At 42.0% G+C, this 23,418-nt stretch overlaps 1 protein-coding gene across 1 annotated transcript in view; it reads left to right on the top strand.

The window, feature by feature from the left end:
• Positions 1-13,809, top strand: part of ACAD11 (acyl-CoA dehydrogenase family member 11) — a 77,200-nt gene extending 63,391 nt beyond the window's left edge. Inside the window, exons 18-20 of the mRNA XM_008051675.1 lie at positions 11,638-11,754; positions 12,600-12,709; positions 13,448-13,809. Coding sequence (XP_008049866.1) covers positions 11,638-11,754; positions 12,600-12,709; positions 13,448-13,562 — 342 coding nt within the window. The 3' untranslated portion in view covers positions 13,563-13,809. The remainder of the gene's footprint in view (positions 1-11,637; positions 11,755-12,599; positions 12,710-13,447) is intronic.
• The last annotated feature ends 9,609 nt before the right edge of the window (positions 13,810-23,418 follow it).

Genomic DNA, 23,418 nt, shown 5'->3' with positions numbered 1-23,418 from the left:
AGTCTCACACCCAAACTGGAGTGCAGTGGCACGCTCCCAGCCACTGCAATCTCGACCTGCTGGGCTCCGGCGATCCTTCCACCTCAGCCTTCCAAGTAGCAGGAACTACAGGCGTGCGTTACCACGCCTGGCTAATTTTTGATTTATTGTAGAGACAGGATCTCGCCAAGTTGCCCAGGTGGATCTCAAACCCGCAAGCTCAGGCCATCCACTCACCTCAGCCTCCCAAAGTGCTGGAATTACAGGCTGAGCCACCGAGCCCGGCCACAGTATATTTTTTACCTAACGTTTATATAGGCTATGTTTGCTTCTTGTGAAGTATTATTCAGCATGTATATGATTTGTCTACACAATTGTTTTCATGAAAAGAGACATCCTGCTTTCTGGTACCGCACTTGGGCGTAACTTGGGGTAGGACCCTTTTAGCACACGGCAAGGGCAAGTGTTCAGCTGTTGGATGGGCACTGTGGAGGAGGTGAGAAAGTATGACCTTCTGAGGCCTGCTGCTGCTGAAAAGGAATCGATTTGCTTATAGAACCAACTGTTACATTTCCCCTCTTCTCTTTTTAAGCTACTGTGCAAACTCTGAAGAAGGGAGAAGGGAAAACACAGTAAAGTTGACAGACAGACCTCTTGGACACACAAAAGCACTCTTTCCTGGAGTAGCTTTCATGGGTAGTGTTTTAATACTGTGTTAGAGATAAGTTTCTCTCCTACCTTTTAAAGCTAATGTGTCATGTTGAGCAAGCCTAGACTTTTTCAAAATATGCCTATCTTCACTGGAAATTTCTCACATCTGACACAAATAAAATGACCTAGCAGAAGCCAAAAGAATGTGTGAGCGTGTCATAAACAAAACACTGTGCCAGCTTTTTTATTTTTTTTTTGGTGAAGGAACATTCTATTTTCCTGAATTTGGAGACTACTTCCAGCTGCCTTCTATATTTGTCTAGGCTCTAAACCAAAAAGTTCTCGACCAAAATTCTGTCTTAGGGTACTCAGTTTCTACCCATTGAATTCTTTCGCAAATCTAGGAGCTATAGAGACCCTACCGTTAACACTGTATTTATTCTGAAGCTGAGAAGTGAATGCATTTTGAATCTGTTCATGAGGTTCTAATTACCCAGTTTTACAGTTATCAAAAAAAATATTCACTGACTGCTAGCAGCTGGTTTGAGATTGTTAATTCAGAGCCATGCTTTAACCTTTAGGGCAGTACTGTCCAACAGAAATATACTGAGAGCTACTAATGTAATTTTTTAAAAGCTGTTTAAATAAAAACTTGTGCATTTATTCATTTTTAAGATTTATGTTATTTTAAAGATGTGGAGTTCAAGTCAGGATTAGGTATACAAGTGGTCATCATACAGGTAAAGTTTGGGTCTCCCTTTGGTCCCCACTTTGCCTGGTTTGAGATCAGGTACCCTTATTAATGTTATGTACCTCCCTTCCCCAGCAGTTTCTGGCTACTGCCAATCCCTTTCTTATAGTATTATGGTAAAAGTTCAGGGTCTACTTATGAGTGACATCATATGGTACTCAGTTCTTTGTTTCTGTGATAAATCACCGAGTATTATAGACTCTAAATCCATCCAAGTTACTGCAAAGTCTTTGTTCTTTGTTCTTCTTTATGGCTGCATAATATTCCATCATGTATATGTACCATATTTTTTTTTATCCAGTTCACTTTTGATGGGCAACACAGTTGGTTCCATGTTTTTGCTATTGTAAATAGTGCAGCAATAAACATGCATGTGTAGGTATCTTTTTTGTAGAGTGATTTAAGTCCCTCCGGGTATAGTCTCAGAAGGGGATTGCAGGGTCATATGGAAGGTCAATTTTTACTTCTTTTAGGAATCGCCATACTATTTCTCATAGACATTGAACTAGTTTTCATTCCCACCAGCAGTGTAGAAGCATTCCCTTTTCTCCTCATCCTCACCAACATCTGTTGTTGTTTGTTTTATTAATGATGGCCATTCTTACTGGGGTTAGGTGGTATCTCATCGTGGTTTTGATTTGCATTTCTCTAATGATGAGTGAGGCTAGGATTTTATTTATTTATTTATTTTTTTGAGTTGGAATCTCACTCTGTCGCCCAGACTGGAGTGCAGTGGCCGCTCACGGCCACTGAGCCTCGACCTGTTGGGCTCCGGCGATCCTTCCGCCTTAGGCTTCCAAGTAGCCGGAATTACAGGCATGTGCTACCATGCCTGGCTGATTTTTTGATTTATTGTAGAGATGAGGTCTCGCTGCCCAGGCGGGTCTCGAACCCGCGGGCTCAGGCAATCCACTCACCTCAGCCTCCCAAAGGCACGGGATTACAGGCTGAGCCACCGAGCCCGGCTTAGGCTAGGCATTTTTTCATGTATCTGTTGGTTGCTTGTGTATCTTCTTTTCAGAAGTGTCTAGTCATGTCTTTTGCCCACTTTTTAATGGGGCTGTTTGTTTTTTTTCCTTTCATCACATTTGAGTGCCTTGTAGATCCTGGGTGTTAGGTCTTTGTCAGATATACAGTTGGCAATTTTTTTTTGAGTTGAAGTTTCACTCTGTCGCCCAGGCTGGAGTACAGTGACATGCTCATGGCCACTGCAGCCTTGACCTGCTGGGCTCAGGCGATCCTTCCACCTCAGCCTTCCAAGTAGCTGAAACTAAAGACACACACCACCATGCCCAGCTAGTTTTTGTGATTCAGTGTGGAGACAAGGTCTCACCATGTTGTCTAGGCTGGTCTCGAACCCCCGGGCTCAGGCAATCATCTTGCCTCAGTCTCCCAAAGTGCTGGGATTACAGGCTGAGCCACCACACCCAGCCGGCAAATATTTTTTTCCCATTCTTTGGGTTGTGCCCCCGCTCTCTTGATGGTTTCTTTGGCTTTGCAGAAGCTTTTCAATTTGATGAAGTCACACTTGTCTGTCTCTTATGTCATGGACATCTGGAGTTTTGATCAGCAATTGGTCGCCTATTCAGATTTCCATAAGGTTGTCTCCTGTATTTTCTAAGATTCTTAAAGTTTGGGGTTTTATGCTTAGGTCTTTAAATACCTCGGCATCTTCCTAACCAGAGAAGTGAAAGATCTTCAGAATGAAAACTATAAAACACTGCTCAAATAAGTCAAAGGTGACACAAACAAATGGAAAAAATACTCTATGCACATGGATTGGAAGAATCAACATTGTTAAGATGCCCATCCTACCCAAGGCAATCTACAGATTCAATGCAATACCCATTAAATTACCAGCATCACTCTTCTCAGACCTGGAAACAATAATACAGAAATTCATATGGAAATACAAATGACCATGAATAGCCAAAACAATCCTTAGCAAAAGAAACAAAGCAGGAGGGATCACACTTCCAGACTTCAAACTTGACTGTAAGGCTACAATAATCAAAACAGCCTGGTATCGGTACAGGAACAGGCATATGAACCAATGGAACAGGAGAGAGATTCCGGAAGCGAAACCTCAATTTCTGAACCAACTCATCTCTGACAAAGTTTCCAACAATGACTGCTGGGGAGAGGAGAAGCTAGTCAGCAAATGGTGCCGGGAAAACTGGGCAACCACCTACAGAAGAATAAAATAGGACCTCTACCTGTCACCATATGCAAAAATCAACTCCAAATGGATCAAAGACTTAAGTGTAAAATGTTCTAGTAGCAGGATTTTTAAAAAGTAAAAATAGTCCGAGTATGGTGGCTCATGCCTGTAATCCCAGCACTATAGGAGGTGGGGGCTGGAGGATCAACTGAGCCTAGGAGTTCACAGCCAGCCTGGACAATACAGCGAGACTTCGTCTCTACAAAAAATTAAAAGATTAGCTGAGTGTGGTGGCACATGCCTGTAGTCCCAGCTACTTTGGAGGCTGATGCAGAAGGATCTCTTGAGCCCAGGAGTTGGAGGCTGCGGTAAGCCATGATTGTGCAACTGCACTCCAGACTGGACAACAGAGAGAGACTCTGAGTCAAAAATAAAAAATTTAGAAAAGTAAAAACAAACAGATGAAATTGATTGTAATAATATATTTTACTTAACCCAGTATGTCCAAAAGTTGTCATTTCAACATGAAATCAATATAAAATATTATTAATAAAATATTTTAAGCTTTTTAAAAAAAACTGATTTTTCAAAATCAGATTTGTATTTTACACTTGTACATCTCAATTCTGAGTAGGCATATTTCAAATACTCAGTAGCCATATGTGGTTAGTGGCTATCATGTTGAACATGACTGCTCTAGGGAAGCTCTATTCAAACATCCTCTGCTGAAGAATTAACATGCCCAAGCATAAAGGCTCTGGAAGGTTAATATGGCTTGACTCAAACCACTGTAATTGTTTGCAGGTCTGACTCATCTTACCAAACACTATTCCCCGTTGTAAACACCAGTTCTATGTTTAGAACTGGCAACCAAAAACCCGTTACAGCAACTGGAAGCATTTAGCGTGTCCCCTGGTTTGCAGTGCTGAATTCTAAATGTTTGGTTGCTTGTGGGATTGGTGGCGGTTTGTTTTCATATTCTTCCACTTGCCTCCCGCTTCTGTTCCAAGTTCTGACAAATGGAAAAATTCAGAGAATGTTCTTTAAAAGAGAAACGAGTACCAATGCTTGAATTAAACATTTTATTTTAGGACAATTATAGAATCATATACAGATGTAAGCAATCATACAGACATATCTTACACCCTCTACCCAGTTTTCCCCAGTGGTAACATCTTGCATACCTATAGTACGATGTCAGAATCAGGACGCGGACATTGGTGCAGTTAGAATAGAGAACATTTTTGTCACTACAAGGATCCTTCATGTTACCTATTATAGCCACACCCACTTTGCTCCCACTCTGGCCTCATTAACGCCTGGCAACCACTAATCTGCTCTTCAGTTATAATTTTGTCATTCCAGGAATGAGACTGTGCAGAATGTGAGCAGTTGAATTGGCTCTTTTCACTCAGCAGCATTCTTTAGAATCTTGTGTAGATGTCTGGGATTTTGCATAGATAATCATGTTATCTCCAAATAAGGGATAGTTGTGTTTCTTCCTTTCTGAAGTAATGCCTTTATTTATTTTTCTTGCCTTTATGCGTTAGCTAAAACTTCCAGCATTGTGTTGAAGAATATCCAGGTTGTGTGTATTAGTAATTGGTTCCTTTTATTGTTGAGTAGTATGGCTGTACTATGATTTGTTTAACTCTTTGCCTGTTGAGGGACATCTGACTTGTTTCTAGCTCGGGGCCATTACAAATAAAGGCACATGAACATTTGTGTAGGATTTGCGTGAGCATAAGTTTTCATTTTTCTGGGATAAATGCCTAAGAGTACAATTACTGGGTCATGTGGCAGTGCATGTTTAGTTAAGAAAATGCCAAATTCTTCTCTGTGTTTCATTCTCGCCAACTGTATGTGCGTGATCCATTTTCTCCACACCCCCTCCAGCGTATAGTGTTGTCACTGTTTTTTCTTAATTTTAGCCACGTAGACACGTTTGTAGCAATACCTCATTGTGGCTAAATCTTTATCACACTAATGGCTAATCATGTTGAACATAGTTTTGTATGCCTGTTTGGCATCTTATGTACTCTTCAGTTCATGTCTTATGTCCACGTTCTAACTGGATTTTTTTTTTTACCATTGATTTTTAAGGGTTATTTATATATTCTAGATACTATGTTTTGTCAGATATGTGGTTTGCAAATATTTTCTCCCACTCTCTAGCTTGTCTTTTAACTTGCTTTATGAGTCTTTCACAGAACAGAGATGTTTAATTTTATTGAACTCTTATTGGCTTGTGCGGATCATGCTTTTGGTGTCAAGTCTAAGAACTCTTTGCCTAGCTATATCCTGAAGATTTTCCCTATAATTTTTTCAAAAGTTTTACCTTTTACATTTATGTCTGCTGTATATTCTGAGCTAATTTTTGTGTGAAGAATGATACTTAGGTCAAGGTACATTTTTTTCCTTTGGACATTCAGTTGCTCCCAGCAACATTTGTAGAAAAAGCTGTCTTTCTTCCATTGAATTGTTTGTTTGCCTTTCTCAAAAATCAGTCAGGAATTATTTGCATAGGTCTGTAACTGGCTTCTTTGTTCTTTCCTAACAATCTATATGTCTTTCTCTTTGCCACTACCACATAGTCTTGATTACTGTAGTTGTATAGCTAGTCTTTAAAGAGACTAGACTGATGCCTCTCATTTTTGTCTTCTCTTTCAAAAATGTTTCAGCTATTACAGTTCCTTTGCCTTTCCACATAATTTTTAAATACTCTTGTCTATATTTACAAAAAAATCCTGCTGGCATGTTGATAGTAATTGTGTTAAACCTATATATTGAGTTGGGAAGAACTGATAACCTTTACTATGTGAAGTTTTCTTTTCCATAAACATAGTATGTCTCTCTATTTATTTAGCTTTTCCTTAGTTTCTTTCATTATCTAGGTATAGCTTTTAGCATTCATGTCTTATACATAAGTATAACCTTTTTTTTAGCATTTATAAATGCTGTGCTGTTTTTAATTGCAGTATCTATGTGCCCATACTAGTATGCAGAAGCATAGTTGGTTTTTGTATGTTTATCTTATATCCTGTGGCCTAGGAATCTTGTGTAAATGTCTTGGGATTTTACATAATCATGTTATCTATATATAAGGGATAGTTTTATTTCTCCATTTCTCACATAATGCCCTTTATTTCTTTTCCTTGCCTTATTGCAGGAGAGTGGTAAGAGCTGACATCCTTGCTTTGTTCCTGATCTTAAGGGAGCATTAAGTATAATGTTAACTATAGCATTTTTGTAGGTGCTCTGTATATTTTTTCCTACCTTAGTTTAACCAAGTGGCTTTCTCAGCATTGCCAGGTGTTCTTTATCAAGCTGAGTTTTCCTCTGCAATTAGTTTTCTGAGTTTTTATTATGAATGAGTGATGAATTTTCCAGATTTTTTTTTCTGCATTGATTTATATAACCACATGACTTTTCTTCTCTATCTGAAATTTGGTTAACATTTAGCATCTTTTTGTTGTTGTTGTTCAGCCTACCTGTGTCATTGCATTTGAAGTGGGTTTCTTCAGTATCTAGTCCACCCATCAAAGCAATTTTGGAACTTTTATTTTGGAATGGTCATCAGAACTATTGTTGTATTACCCTTGATGTCCTCAATGTCATCGACATGTCTTCCTTTCAGTATTTCCTTTATCTCCAGGTAAAGAAAAAAGTCATTGGGGACCAAATCAGGGAGGGAGTTCCAATACAGTTATTTGTTTACTGGCTAAAATCTCCCTCACGGACAGGGCTGTGTGAGCTAATGCATTGTCGTGTTACAAGAACTCCTTTGGGTCCATTTGGCACACTTCTTTCTCATGCCAAGATTTCCAGTTAAGATTTTCCTAACTGTTTCTCTGTCGATGTTTATTTGGTCTGCTATGCTTCTCACAGCCAGCTGATGATTTTGACAGACAATTCAACACATTTTTGTAATGTTTTTGTCAGTTCTGCTCATTACTGACCATCCTGACCTCTCTTCATCAATGACACTTTTTCTTCCCTCAGAAAAACACTGCTGTTTTCTTCATGGCATTATCCCCATAAACTTGGACTAACGTGTCTCTGATTTCACTCTACTTTTGCCAAGTTTAATGAGAAATTTAACATTTGGTCATTGCTTTAATTCAAGCCACGACATTCTTGTGATGACACACAAAGACATGCAACAACAGTAACGAACACCACTCAGCAAGACACCACCACACGTTGATATGGACACAGTTGTGAGACACTGACATACCAAGGTGATGAAATTTTACCGAGTTGTTTGCACAGTACTGCCAACATAAGTGCAGAGTGACATGTTCGTGAACTTAATTGTCAAACTTCGAATACACACACATATATTTATCCTATGGGTAAAGTGTCATTGTTTTCTGACTACTTTCAAGATTTTTTTTTTTTTTTTTTTTTAATCTTCATTCTTCAGAAGTTTAATTATGATATGTGTTGGTATGGATTTCTTGGGTTTATACTGCTTGGGATTCACCCAGCTTCCTGTATCTGTAGGTTTAAGTCTTTTGCCAGATTCAGGAAGTTTTCATTCATTATTTCTTCAAGTACTTTTTCAACTCCACCCTTTCTCTTCCTGGAATCTGGTGACATGAATCATGATTGTTTGATCTTTTGTTATAGGTTCACATGTCCTTAAGATGCTGTTCCTTTTTTTCCCCCCCCAATCTGTCTTGTCTTTGTGGTGGAAATTGGGCTATTTCTACTGTCCTATCTTCCAAGTCATGATTTTTCCCTCTGTCCCCTCTATTCTGATGTTGAGCCCATCCACTGAGCTTTTTACTTAAATTATTATATTTTTTTCAGTTATGAGGTACTCAAATCTTCTATTTCTTTGCAGACACTCAGTTTCTTTACTGAAGCTTCTATTTTTAAAAGTTATTTCAGTTGTGTTTATAACTGTTCATCAAAGCATTTTAGCATGGTTGCTTTAAAATTGTGTCAGAAATTCTAACATCTCTGTCATCTCAGTATTGGCATCTGTTAATTTTTAATTTATTATAAGATCTCCCTGGGTTTTGGTTTGATGAGAGATTTTTTTTTTTTTACCTGAACATTTTTTATATTATGTGATGATTCTCTGGACCTTATTTAAACTTTCTGTTTTAGCTGGCTTTCTTTGACACCCTCTGTCAGAGGAAGGAGTGGCATCACCTCATTACTGCCAGGCGGAGATGACCACATCCGAGTTCCCTACTCAGCCCCCTTGGACCCCTGGAGACAACGGGTCCTCCTTCCTGCCCAGTGGGGTGAAAGAACAAGCACCCCCTGCCTCTCCACTGACACGCCAGGTGGGGGGGGGTCGCTACTTGCCAGCGGGGAGGAAAGTCCCAGCTTCTGGCTTGGCATTGTCTGACACCACACTGGCAGAGGTGTTGGTCTACCTCATCCCAGCTCTGACAAGGGCTGAAGTCCATGTGCCCCATCCTGCCTTTGCCGGTGTAACTAGGGGTGGGGCCAAAGTTTTCTCGGTAGCGTCTGGCTGAGTAAGGTGGGTATTCTCTAAGTATTTTTTTCTCACTTGGCTGCCTCTTTCCTGGTCCTTCAGCTAAAGAGACTAGGTTTTTGTTGGTGCCCTTTTTTGGGGAGCGGCGGTGGGGATTCTGTGCTCACTGATTGTCATTTCCAGGTTCTAGATTCTTCTGTCTGAAATATGTGAGGCAGAAAGAAAACTTAGGGAACTTACCACCAGGTTGTTCTTTTGGTCCCAAAGTCCACAGTCCGCCTTCTCTGTACCTTTCAGAGTCTTCTTATGTTTGTTTTATAGGTAGTGCCCAGAGTTTTGTTGTTGTTGTTGTTGTACTTAGCAGGAGGAATAGAGAAAAGTATATCTATTCCATTTTGCTGCAAGCATAGGTCATCAGACATACCAATTTTCTTATTCAGTGTAGGTACTCTACACACCACAATGCAGAGCTCTCTGTGAACTAGAGAATGGGGTCTGGAGCTGAGGCTGCAGTCAAGTCTCCTCCATGCCAGGTCTGGGCCTTGGGACCCACAAACTCGCATATGTGTGCAGAGCACACAAATTTAACAACTTAGATGAAATATCCCAATTCCTCAGAAACCACAAACTACTAAAATTCACTGAAGATAAAACAGATAGCCTAGATAGTTCTACAATTATTGTTAGAGTTGAATTAAAAGTTCAGAAGTTCCTGACAAATCTTCATTTCCAGATAGTATTACTGGTGAATTTCACTAAACTGTTAAAGAAGAAATAACACCAATTTTTCTACACAATTTCTTCCAGAAACTAGAAAAAGAGGGAACACCTGTCAACTCATTTTATGAGGCCAGAATCACCCTAATCCATTATTAGACAAGTAGGATTCATCCCAGAAATGTCAGACTGATTCATACTTAAAAATTAATGATTAAAAATAAATTGTTATAATCTGCCATATTAACAGCATATGAATATAAAAACCTCACATGATTAAATCAAATGATACAGAAAAGCATTTGACAAAATGCAGTATCTCTTTGTGATAAAATCTTAGCAAACTGGGAATAAAATTTATTCAGTTTGGTAGGGAGCATCTTTACACATTTAGCATACTTGATGATGAAAGACTGAATGCTTTTCTTCCAAAACTGGGAATGAAGCAAGAATGTTCCCTCTCGCCACTTTGGTTTATGCGCACAGTGGAAGTCCTAGCCAGTACAGTAAAAGAAAAGAAAAATATATAAAAGTGCATGTAGTTGGGGGAAAAAAGAAGTAAAAATGGTGCTGTCTGTAAGCAACATGCTTGTGTAGAATGTCTTAGGGGATCAACCAAGAAAACAACTCTTCAAGCACTGACAAGAGGTGAGTTTGGCAAAGTTACAGGAGACAAGGTCAGCACATCAAAAATGTTTTCCTGTATACTAGCAATGAACAATTAGAAGCAAATTTTAAAAATATAATTTACAATAGATTTTTTTTTTTTTTTTTTTTTGAGTTGGAGTCTCTGTCGCCCAGACTGGAGTGCAGTGGCCGCTCCTGCCACCGCAGCCTCGACCTGCTGGGCTCCGGCGAATTTACAACAGATTTTTAAAAAGAAAGGGATAGCCAGGCATGGTAGCGTGTGCCTGTAGTTCTGGCTTCTTGGAATGCTGAGGCGGAAGGATTGTCGGAGCCCAGCAGGTTGACGCTGGCGTGTCCGTGAGTGTGCTACTGCATCCCAGCCTGGGTGACAGAGTGAGACTCCAACTCAAAAAAAAAAAGAAGTGGGTATAAATACAACAAAACATATACAGTGTCCACATGCTAAAAAGTATAAAACATGATCCAAGAAATCAAAGGAGATCTAAGCAAACACATGGATTGGCCATTTGATACATGAAACAGTATGGGTGCAACCCAAAGATATGACACTGAGTGAATGAAGCAAGTCTCAAAAACAGACATGCTGTGACATTCTGGACAAGGCAGAACTGTGGTGATGGAGCGCCTGCCAGTGGTCGCCAGAAGTTGGGGGGGAGGAGGGTGTGACTACATGGGGCAGCACTGGGGCGTTTTGTGGGGATGTGAAGGTTTTCCGTGTCCTGAATGTGGTTGTGTCAGTCTGTATGTCTGTCAAAGTTCATAGAACTGTCCGCCAAAGTCAAAGACCATTCTTAATCAATAAATAACAACAACAGTACAACAAAGGACCGCTGAACCATCCCCACACCGAAAGTATGCTGAGAATTATCTAGTTGATACATAAGCAACTGCACTGCCACACATTTATCCAAGTTTCAATGGCAGCATGCAATGGGCATTCAGGAGGGCCAGTGAGGAGTCGTTTGGTAGTAAGACAGTTGCTCAGTTCAGCCATCTTTACCTCAGGCATTAAGATACTTGATACAAATGAGGTTTCTGGGCAAATAAGACGTGTTTCTAAAATCTTCCTATTTTAGCTGTTGCACTTCACAGTTACATGGCTAAGTTGGTGTATCTCAAAAGAATCAGCTTTTCCATTTCAAAATACAGAGGACAGGGCTCGTGAGCAGACATCCTCTCAGAGGGTGTTTTCACCAAACTTAAGGCTGTGTTACATGTGGACGTCAGACGTCAGCGTTGCTGCTGCTTCCTTTTGCTGCCTTTTGCTCCCTGCAGGAGGTGGTGGCTCACTGGATTGCTGAAAGCCGCATTGCCATCGAGGAGATCCGCTTGTTGACCCTGAAAGCCGCCCACAGCATGGATACTCTGGGCAGCGCTGGTGCGAAGAAGGAGGTGAGGATTTCCCCAGGTCACTCGCTGCAGAACCTCCTCCAGCTTTACCCGCCGGCCAGGCACTCAGAAGAGTGGAAGACCCACCTGGTTTGAGATGAAAGATCATATGTGTCTGTCACTTACTATTTTTCCTTTACTTGGCCGCTTTAGGGCATGATTTTCAGGATGTAGAATATCTTCAGCATTGCTGAGATGCAGCAACAAGGAACAGGGAACTCATGGGCTTTCTGTGGACCTGGAGTTAACTGTACCTACTGTGCCACTTTCTGCTTGCCTTGTGACCACGGGCAAAGCCCTTAAATTTCTGCCTGTGGCCTAGAGTTCTTGTGGAGAGCAACCAAGTTGATGTTCAGAGAGTGCACAGCATGCAGCTGGCACACAGTAAATGTTTCGTCAAATGCACCTCTTTCTCCTTGCCATCTTATGTTTCTGGCTTACAGGACATAAGGACATAATTGTTTAATTTTAAAAGCCCATAAACTTATTAAAAGAAAGCTGATTGGCAGAACCCTTTAACTTGTTTTATGATCCCTAGGGTGCTGCGTGTGATTTATCAGCTGCCTGAAATTCTTTTGGAAATAGGCAAGTTATAAATGACCACATGAAAGATTATTTGGAAGGCATACCTTTTTCCAGAGGGTCTGTATTGACTGAATTATGACCGTTAACTGCATTTGAGCAGGACCTCTTTGTTGGCTTTCACCAAAGGTCCTGTTTTAGTGGTGACTTGGGTGAGGGAAAGTTTCCTGTTTCATTTCACAAAGAAAAATACGGATTATATCATATTCTCCCACATTGTGCATAGTTTAAGAAAGAAGTATTATTTTCATATCTTGCTCACGTAGATTGCAATGATAAAAGTGGCCGCGCCACGGGCTGTTTGCAAAATCATTGACCGGGCCATCCAGGTGTGTGGAGGTGCTGGCGTTTCCCAGGATTATCCGCTGGCCAACATGTGAGTAGATGTCTCTTAACCATCTACAGATGCCTTGACACTAATTGTTCAAAAAGAAAATGACTTACTTTAAAGTGTAATTGAGAGTTAAATGATGTGCTGTTGGTACTCAATTCCAAGAAATAGTTGCTTTTGTGATTACAATCATCATTTCACTCCATTTTGTTAATTTTCTCTCTGAGGGGACCCACTGAAGATTCCTGGGCTATTGATACAGCTTGGGGTTTTGCTGAATGTATCACAGTGCATGTCAGTGACTGTCTAACTAATACCCAGCTTCTAATTACTGGGAGGCAGGAAGGAACATTCTCCATTCCCTATCTGTCCATCTTCACACATAGTCACAGTGTCACCTTCTCTGTCACTCTGGAGGTAGAGGCTCATCTGTCATCAATTTTCAACCTTAAGAAAGAACTAAATATATAGTATCATATCACTCACTTCCTGTGGCGTACCCAAGATCTCTGTTAAGTTCTACCAACTTCTAGGAACCTGGCAGCAAACCAAGAATGAGATTAACCCCACTGCACTTTGCCACTTAAGGTTCCCGAGTTGGGGACTTTAAAATGGTATTTCAGAAACCTTGTGGCTTATCTTCCTTTTGCTCTTTTTCTGATTCCTGCCTCAGTGGGATTTCAAGAGCAGATGTCGTCTTGGCTTAGAATCAGAGTGGCGGACCTTAAAATAGCATGTTCCTCTTCATCAGCTCCCTCAGTCCCTGCGCCTTTCATTTTTCAGGTATGCCCACACCAGAGCTTTGCGTTTGGCAGACGGACCCGATGAAGTCCACCTCTCAGCAGTTGCAAAAATGGAGTTGCAGGATCAAACCAGAGGGTTGGCAGCCAGGATGTAAGGAGAGTGGTGCTGCCACGTGCTGCCGGCAGGAAATGTCCTGCATGCAAGCTTCTTTTGTGCCATCATCTGAGCCTCATGTCTTATAGCAGCTTGGGCACAGGGTTGATTACTCATCTGTGGTAAAGGTTTTCGTGCCTCTTTTGGTCGGTAGGTTTTATAACTTCAAGGGCTACACGGGCCTAAATCCAGTAAGAAATTCTGTAACTGGTGCCATTCAGTCTAGTGCCTAAGTGGCTTAGCATTTACTTTTTAAGCACGCTGCGTAAGAGATCACAACTTAGACGATTACAATTTATACAATGCATAAATTAGAGAGCTAAAGCACAGGCATAAACATAGTTTCACTTTCTGTTTTCAGGAATTGTTCCATGTAAGTAAAATAACTTTGGGAATGTTTAATCATTGCTTTGGTGGGTGGGGACAAGAAAAAGAGGGTGGTCAGAACGATTGTTGGGGAGATAGAAAGAGAAAAGAAGATGGCAGGATGCCCGTATTTTTGTTGTTGTTGTTGTTGGAGTCTTGCTCTGACGGCCAAGCTGGAGTGCAGTGGCACAGCCTTAGCCTCCTGGGCTCAGGCAGTCCGTCCACCTCAGCCTACAAGTAGCTGGGACTACAGGTTCAAGCCACCACACCTGGCGAATTTTGGGGGGCGGTTGCAGAGATGAAGTTTCCTATGTTGCCTAGGCTTGAACTCTGGGCTTAAGCAATCCTCCCACCTCAACCTCCCAAAGTGCTGGGATTAGAGGTGTGAGCCACCATACCCAGCCAGGACCCCTTTTTAACCACTGTTTTTTAAGGGATTAGTTTAACAATTTGTAGTAATGTTTGCATTGGAGAAAGAAGTATGACTAATTGTGTTGTTTTATAATTCACATACTTCTAAGTCTCTTCATAGTTCAACAGGAAGCACTTATGCATAAAGTCTGAATGCAGTTTTCTAGAAAATATGGCATATTGTGAGAAAATATAATTAAGAACCATTTAAATTATAAAATGTTGTTGAAACAGTAGAGTTTGAGCTGCAAGAAAGTTCCTTCATTTTGAGAAGGGAGTAGACAGTCTGCCCTGAATGCTGTCGTGTGGATGTAATACCGATGCAGGCCTTCTTGTAGCTGTTGACATCGGCTCTGTCCCGTGCAGTGTAACCATTGGCCACTGTGACTCTTGAGCGTTTGTAATGGGGCTAGTGCATCTGTGAAACTTCCGCAAGTGTAATTCATTTAAATATCAATTCTCAACTCAGTTACCAGAAAACCTGTATGTTTGGAATAACTCGGGTATGTGAATTACTTTTCAGTTGTAAATTTTATGAAATCTGAACACAGAGCAAGTATTTTGAATGAAAATTTAGCATTCCAACAAAAATATAGAGTAATTATGAAATACATACCAAATTTGGAAGACTTAGTTGAAAAAAATGCAAAATTTATGTTGATTATACATTGAGATTATATCTTGGATATTTGCATTAAATAAAATACATTATTAAAATTGATTTCATCTGTTCCTTGTTATCTTTTTACTGTGGGTGCCATTGGAGTAGTACTTGATAAATTTTGAAATTTCAAATAAAAGTATTTTTATTCCTAAAAACTTAGCTTTCTTGGAAGGCATGCACACCAGATGAGTTCCTTGATGCCCAGAGACTCTTCCAACCACAGTTTAGCTTTGCTGGGGTGGGGTTGGAGGTGGCAGCAGGAATTGGATGAAGACCTGGGCTCTGCATGCCGTGTGGCCTCTTAAACATCTGCAGCTGAACCTTCACCTCTCTGTACCTTGTTTTTCTTTCTACATATTGAGATTGATTTTTCAATCCTAGAGGACCCTTTCCTACTGAAAGTTTGTTGTTAGAATCACTGAAACCGTGTAGAAGCCACTTGAAATTTTTGAAATACAGTAAATCACTTTATAAGGTGCCCTTATTTAAAGTGGATAGATTTTATAACCTATTTAGCCTTATTACTAATTTTAAAAGGTGTGATTTAGAAGAAATTGGGATTGTTTTTGAACCATTGGAATTAAAGTCTATGTCTGATACTTACAATTTTGCAGTAAATTTGTTTCTCTGTCTGAGGAAAACTGGCCAAGTTAGTTGTTTGTTTGTTTTAATTAATCCGCGATCACGTACCTGGCCATTCCTGAGGCAACTCACTATATGTGGTCTGTATTACTCTCTCCCTACCCTGAATTTATTTAGTTACAGCGATGTGAAGAAGAACGGTAGGGATTGTTTCAAAAGGGAAAAAGGTCTCCAAAGGATAAAAAGAGAAGATCAAGTCCAAGATCAATGTCCCAGTCCTGGAAAGTGAATGGACGACTGTGAGCTTGTGAGCTTGAGGGCCGTTTCCAGGGCTGTGTCTCCTTAGGCTGTTCCAGGGAACCAGCAAGCAGTGCTTCGCCTGGGATGGTCTGCCAGCTTTGCCGTATGTCTGAAGCCACTTGGTCTTAAAACAAATGTCCTAGCTGAGTGCCGTGGCTCACGCCTGTAATCCCAACACTCTGGGAGGCGGAGGTGAGAGGATTGCCTGAGTCCAGGGGTTCGAGACCAGCCTGGGCAACTTGGCGTGACCTCGTCTCTACAATAAATAAAAAAGAATAGCCATGCATGGTGGCACACGCCTATGGTCCCAGCTACTTGGAAGACTAAGACAGAAGGATCGCCTGAGCCCAGCAGTTGGAGGCCATGGTGGCCCTAAGTATGCCACTGCACTCAGCCTGGGTGACAGTGAGACTCCGACTCAGTAAATAAACAAATAAATTTCCTTTTCTAATAGCCACATGACAGGGAGGGAGGAGGGAAGACAGAGCTCACCAGTCGTGACTTTATTCGTTCAGCTGCCTCCAAGATTGCCAAGTGGTCAGTGACGGAGGAGGGGTCTTGAGACTGCTGGACAGGGACGACACCATGAGGCTCCACACAAAAGAGATCATGGTCTTTCTCCAGCAAGACATTTGGGATGCACAAGGTGGACATCTGTGCTTGTCTGGGGGAGTGGCTAGCCGGGTATCTCGGGTAGCTGACACTTTTTACCTTGAGAACGCGTAGAGAAAGTTCAGCTGGTTGTGGAGGAGATGATGTCCTACTCAACCCACATTCTGCGTCACCCCTGCTGTTCTCATGCCACTTTGCATCATGGGCTCTTCTCAAACAGAACCAAAGTAGGTGAACAGCAGTAAAGTCCAATATGGCATCTAGGCATTTTAGTGGCTAAGTTGCACGGGGCTTACTCAAAACTACTTTTCTCCTTGTTCTTGAATTAAGCTACAACAGTCTCAGAAAATCTCAGAAGGCTATTTTTTATTTTAACGTAGATTTTCTAATGGATTTAAAATAGTAAAGTTCTTAAATAAAAGCTATTATAAAATGAACTCCATTTTTGGAAATGTGTGTCTGCTATTAAACATGTCCTATTTCAAGCCAAGTAGCCTCACCTAGCTTCTCTCTTTCACTGGCACGAAGTTGTTCCTCTCCCAGGAGCAGAGTAAAGGGAGCAGACCATGAGCTCACTCAGTAGGCCTCCTGTTAGCAATTACGGCTGGTGTTTGTTGCATGTCTTTCCCCACGTTTTCTTTTGCCTGGATGACCACAGCACACTCTCCCAGCTGGACTTCTGGTCTATTTTTTCAAAGCCGAGATCACCCTTTCAAATGCTACAGTGGCTTCCCTCTCTCTTAGAATAAATTCAGAGTCCTTGCTTTGGCTGTCAAGGTTCCATCTGAGCTTGTCCCCGACACCTCTTGGGTCTCATGGCCCTGGCTCACCCTGTCACACCTCCAACATCCAAGCCCATCCAGCCCTCTGATCTTTGATTCTTGTTGGTTCCTCTGCCCGAAAGGATCTACTCAGGCTTTCCAGATGCCTACCCAAAAGTCACACTATTAAAGTGTCCATTCTTGGTCATCGCTCTAAACTAGCACTACAAGCTTTGTCATTTACCACCTGCTTATCTGCCTTTTTCCTCACAAAACTTACCACCTGACATTTCATATGTGTTTGTTTATGGCATGTCTTCTCATAAGTGTATACAGCTTTTCCCTCCTCTATTCGCTTATCTCACATTTTTTGTGTGCTGGCATCTCCTCATCTCAAGAACTATGCCTGACATCTAGAAGGCACTCAAAAAGAAAACGGAAAAGTTGAATACATGAATGAATGTGCGTGGATGCGCTCCTGAACCTGGTTTGCGGCACAGCGACCGGTGAGAAGGCAAAGCATTGGTTTATAGGTCTGCAAACAGAACAGAGCCGAACTCTGAGCCCCAGCTCATGAACACAAGCTGGGAACAGACCCAGCATGGGTTATGGATAGCTGGAGAAAGCACAGGCATGATCAGTGCCCCAGCAGTGGGGGCGCACAGCTGTGTAGGCAAGTTGATTGATAGACGTTCAGTGAGTCTTTAACAGCCTAGGGGAATGTGCTCTTGGCATTCTTTCCTGACATCTCGTCCAGTCTAATCAGCCAGAGGACTATGATCAGCTCTAGGAGCGGAGGGAAGTCAGGACGCCTCACAGAAACAACCATTTCTGGTGATTGTTAGGATTTTCCCGTTTTCTAAATAAGCAGGATTCTGGGAAGTGTCCTCACTTGATTCAGGGCAGACAAAGAGCATTTAGGGTTTATGATCCTGCCGTGATAGTTTTATTTCTTTCTCTTTTTCAGCACCTCTTTCTCACTGTGGTGATTATGAGTTTATAGAGAGGAAAATCCACACCCATTCTAGTATGAGAGCGTGATTATGATACGCTCTGTGAAATCAGGGGCTTTTTCTGCTTTACCCTCACCCCCAAATTATGTGAACAAGTACATGGTGATTGTTTATCCCTAACAAGTACTGGTTAAGTGGAGACCAATTCCGCAGACGGAGTCTCCAGAAGGCGCTTTCCCCAGCCCTCCTTCATCCACTATGCTGATGGTTAACGCCACCTGGTGAATCTTTTTGCTTTACTTTTTTTAATGGTTGAAAGCAGAGACACCCTTCCCTCCACCACCCGTATCTCTCTGACTTCAGTTTCTTCTGCTCCATTTCCTTATTCCACATCAACCACCCTGGCCTTCTGCTGTTCCTCCAATATCCCAGATATGTTCCTACCTCAGGGTCTTTGCATTTGCCTTTCTGTTTGCCTAGAAAGTTGTGTCCCTGTTCCATGTCCTCAGAATCTGCTTCTTTCCTGCAAATATGACCTTCCAAGGCTTCTGTACCCTCTTTCCCTGCTTTGATTTTCTTCATAAAACTTGTTACCTTGTGACCCTTGTGACGTACTGTATGTTTTCTTTTGCTTACTATACCCCCCCCCCCGACTAAAAAGTATGCTTCAGCAGAGAAGGGGTTTTGTCTGTTTTGCTCACTGCCACATCCCTAGTAACTGGAACAATGCCTGGAGCATGCATAATAGGTCCTTAATAAATACTTGTAGGTGGGGTGCAGTGGCTCAAGCCTGTAATCCCAGCATTTTGGGAGGTCGAGGTGAGAGGATTGCCTGAGCCCAGGGGTTCGAGACCAGCCTGGGCGACTTGGTGAGACCTCGTCTCTACAATAAATAAAAAAATTAGCTGGGTGAGGTGGTGCATGCCTGTAGTTCTGGCTACTTAGAAGGTTGAGGTGGAAGGATCACCTGAGCCCAGCAGGCTGAGGCTGTGGTGACCCGTGAGCATGCCACTGCACTCCAGCCTGGGTGACAGAGTGAGACTCCAACTCAGAAATAAAATAAATACGTCTGTGCATGAATGCATGCAGGAGGGCAGGGGTTGCAGGATGTTTGATTGGCCTTATGGTGACATAAATTGATGTTTACTCACCGGCCATACAGACACCAAGAAGAAGACCTAAACCAGTGGTTCTTACCCTGATTTCAAACATCGAAATCACCTGAGGAGCTTGCTGGAGCCACACCTACCCCAGGCCAAGTGGTTGCAACTTTAGGGATCACAAGGTTCACCAGGGATTCTAGTGAAATGAGGGTTGAGAGTAGAGTCTCAGTTCCTGACGAACCTTGATCACATTAGGGTACCTGGCTGAAAACGCTAGAAAAAGGCAGACTGGTGTAAACAAAAGAGAATCTGTTGCATGGGCATGGGAAGGGAAGACTACGGAAGCCTGGAGGATCTCACTGAGATATGCAAGGAAGCAGGACTTGGCAGCTGGGACCAGAGCAGCCAGCAGGCTGATGAGAGAGCAACCCCTTAGCTGGTGAACTCTGTCTGACCTTGTCCACCGGTGTTCTCTGTCTTTGCCCTGCTCTGGCTCTGAGGAGTGTGGGGTTGGCCAAGCTCAGTCTACAGGGCTGCCCTTGGAGCTTTCGGGAAGAGGGGAGCTCGTCCAGTCCTAGCACTAGAAAGACAAGGCAAGCCACATGTGTTACTTTATTTATTTATATTTTTTTTACTTTTTGAGTTGGATTCTCACTCTGTCGCCAGGCTGGAGAGCAGTGGCACACTCACGGCCATTCCAGCCTCGACCTGCTGGGCTCTGGCCATCCTTCTGCCTCAGCCTTCCAAGTAGGTGAAACTATAGGCATGCACCACCACACCCAGCTAATTTTTTTTTTTAATTGCAGAGACAAGGTCTCACCAAGTTGCCTGACTGGTCTCAAACTCCTGGGCTCAGGCAGTCCTCCCGCCTCAGCCTCCCAAAGTGCTGGGACGACAGGTTTGAGCCACCGTGCCCTGCTCCCCATGTCTAACTTAAGATTTTCCAGTACCACAATAAAAAAGGTAAAAAGAAACAATGTGAAGTATACTTTAATATATTTTATTTGTACCTAACATGTCCAAATATTATCATTTCAACATATAATCAATGTAAAAGATTATCGGTAAGATATTTTATGCTTTTCCCCCCAATCCAACAGATGTTACATTCATGACATATCTCCATTTTAAAGCTAAATTTTCAATGGAAATACTTGATCTGTAGAAAGATGTAGGTTTCATAAAATGGATAGTCAAAAAAGCGATTCATATACCCAAGCTGTTGTAAACATACTTAAAAGTTTTCAAAAAACCAAACTGAAAGTCAGTTTTTGCATTTAAGAAAGTTAATTAAAGGAAGCATCTCTCAGTCACACTAGCCCCATTTCAAGTGCTAAGTGGTCACATGTGGTCAGGGGCTACCATATCTGGCAGTTCAGTTGGTGTCCACAGTTTCGGAGGGGACCCAGGGGATAGAAAAGGACTCGGGCATTATTAGAGGTGGAGAATGGGTGTGGAGCAGTGCCAAACAAGTGTTCACTGTGGTAATTAAGGGAGGATAGTGATTTTATGTCTTTGGTGAAGGAAAAAGTTGATGCCAGTCCAGCTCCTGTATTTAAGGGGGAAAAAATACCGCAGCATGACAAAGAATTGCTAAGTGTTTCTAATTTATTAAGGATCCTGTGGTATAGACATGCATAAAGATTATTCAAGGGAAAATTAATATTTGTTCAAGGTAACTAGGGTTTCTGGCTGCAAAAGAAGGTTGGTTTTAATATGTAGAAATTGAAGTATGTGAACTTTAATTTCCTTAGATTGCACAGTTGATTTGTGAGCCAGAGTCCTCTCAACTCAGTGGGAATTAATAATGATCTTGTCATGGGAAATGAAGAAAAATTTTCTTTTTTTTTTTTTTTTTTGAGTTGGAGTCTCACTCCATCGCCCAGGCTGGCATGCATGGCACACTCACGGCCACCCCAGCCTGGACCTGCTGGGCTCCTGCGATCCTTCTGCCTCAACCTTCCAAGCAGCAGGATTTACAGGAGCGCACGAATATGTTGTGATCTTTACATGCTAAGGAAATTATTCCTTTGTTCTACTTTTAACCTTTCTTTTGCTGGAAAAGTTTGAGGCAAAAAAAAAAAAAATCTAGAAGAATAGAAGAAACAGCCACTCACAGAAGCTTTAGCATTTTCTCAGATGTGGAGCACCAATGCTGAAGGGCTTGAAAAACATCTTCCCCATCTACAGCAGTATCTTTGCTTACTCATGATCCTGTATACATTTTAGAGTGTATCAAATCAGAAGTATTTCCTATCTACATCTAGTTGAAGCGACACAACCCTAGACCAACTGAAATGGAAAGAACACTAGGTTAATTTTAGAGGAGACAGTGGATATCTGCGATCCTGGACATTTCAAGGAGTTCTTATTGATGCCTATGGGGGTGCACATGTGATAAGGCTCCTGACGTGCTTGTCCTCAGAAGACAGTCCCTCTGACAACTCGCTTAATAACCCCACCAATCCATAACAGATAGGGCTGAATTTTCATCACCACACACCCTTGATCAAATAATCTGGCTCTTATATAGAAAACAAAAGAAACATTTTCAAAATTTATCTCTTAAGATTCCATTTCTATGGCAGAGGCTTGAAGATGGTGTGCAAGATGAGCCCAAAGCAACTTAACCATAGAACCTAAAAGCAGGAAGTAGGAAGAGGTAAGAGGTGAAATTTCTCTTTATTTGGAAACTCCAGTCCCAGCCCCAAATGACTGAGAATCTGGCATGACTGAAAATATTTTTAAGTCAGAGAAGATTGGCCTGGAGCAGGAATTTGTAATTTTGGAAATTAGCCGATACAACATGGCTTTATTAATATCAACTGATAAAGGTTACCATTTTCATTACCATGAAAACCATGGGTTTTTTTCTAGCTATGAAGAATATCGAGCAGTTTAATGAATTCACCAAATATTTAGTGAGTGCCTGATACGTTCTAGGCATAATGCTGAGGTTCAGAGGCCCCACAGAAGAGCAAGGGAGACGTGAGTCCTGCGCTCCCCGTGGCCAGGGCTTGGCTGGACCAAGTGCTCTCATAAGAAGAGTCCGCGAGGTCAGTGAGTCACAGGAGGCTCCCAGAATTGAAGAATAAGGGGTGCGAGTAGAAAAGAAATGTACCAAGTAGGGCAAGTACATGTAAAGCTCTGAAGAGAAAAAGATCAACAAGTTCTAGAAACAGAAACATTTACTCTTGTTGGAGTGATTGCAGCAATAGCAGAAGAAATGATGCCAGAGAAAGAAGAGGCCAGATCACAAAGGGATTCACCATCCAAAGTAAGGCACTGGACTTGCTCCTAAGAGCAGGGAATCATTGAATAGTAGTGGAAATACTACCCCATGAAGAATGGATTGGACCCAGACTATACCAGAAGCAGGAAGACCAGTCGGGACCCTGTTGCATTGACCCAGGGAAGACTTGTTAGAGGCCTACACGAGAGGAGGTGCATTGGAATTAGATTCTTAGAGATATTTAAGATGTAGAAGTAACAGGATATGGCCGGCTGCAGTGGCTCAAGTCTGTCATCTAGCACTCAGAGAGGCGGAGGCGAGAGGATGGGCTGAGCACAGGGGTTCGAGACCAGCCTGGGCAACTTGGCAAGATCTCGTCTCTACAATAAATAAAAAAAATAGACAGGCATGGTAGTGCGCGCCTGTCATTCTGGCTACTTGGAAGGCTGAGGTGGAAGGATCACCGGATCCCAGCAGGTTGATGCTGGGGTCGCCATGAGTGTGCCACTGCCTCCAGCCTGGGCAACAGGTAAGTCTCCAACTCAAAAAAACAAAACAAAAACTACTGAATACTCAGCACTATATGGGCAGGTGTGCTCATAAATCATCCATCAAGGAATGGACAAACACATTGAAAGAATCTCCAAAAACAAAACGAACATTCACTGAAGCTGAATGCAGCTTCTCACAACAACGTTAGCTGAGACACTGATGCAGGCAAGTTCCCAGAACACTTACCTAGCAGCAGAAACCTGTACAACAAGCTGCCTGCCTTCAAAAAAATAACTCCATTTTGGGGGGAGGTCCTCCCTCATGCATAATGTCTAGACAGCTGCCCTCACAACTTAATGAATCCATTTATTCTCTCTCAGC

This window comes from Carlito syrichta, unplaced genomic scaffold (genome assembly GCF_000164805.1).
Source record: "Carlito syrichta isolate Samal-C Ts95f unplaced genomic scaffold, Tarsius_syrichta-2.0.1 Scaffold220699, whole genome shotgun sequence".
Classification (NCBI taxonomy): domain Eukaryota; kingdom Metazoa; phylum Chordata; class Mammalia; order Primates; family Tarsiidae; genus Carlito; species Carlito syrichta.
Note: the sequence above shows the minus strand (reverse complement) of the source record. Positions and strands in the feature narration are given on the sequence as shown.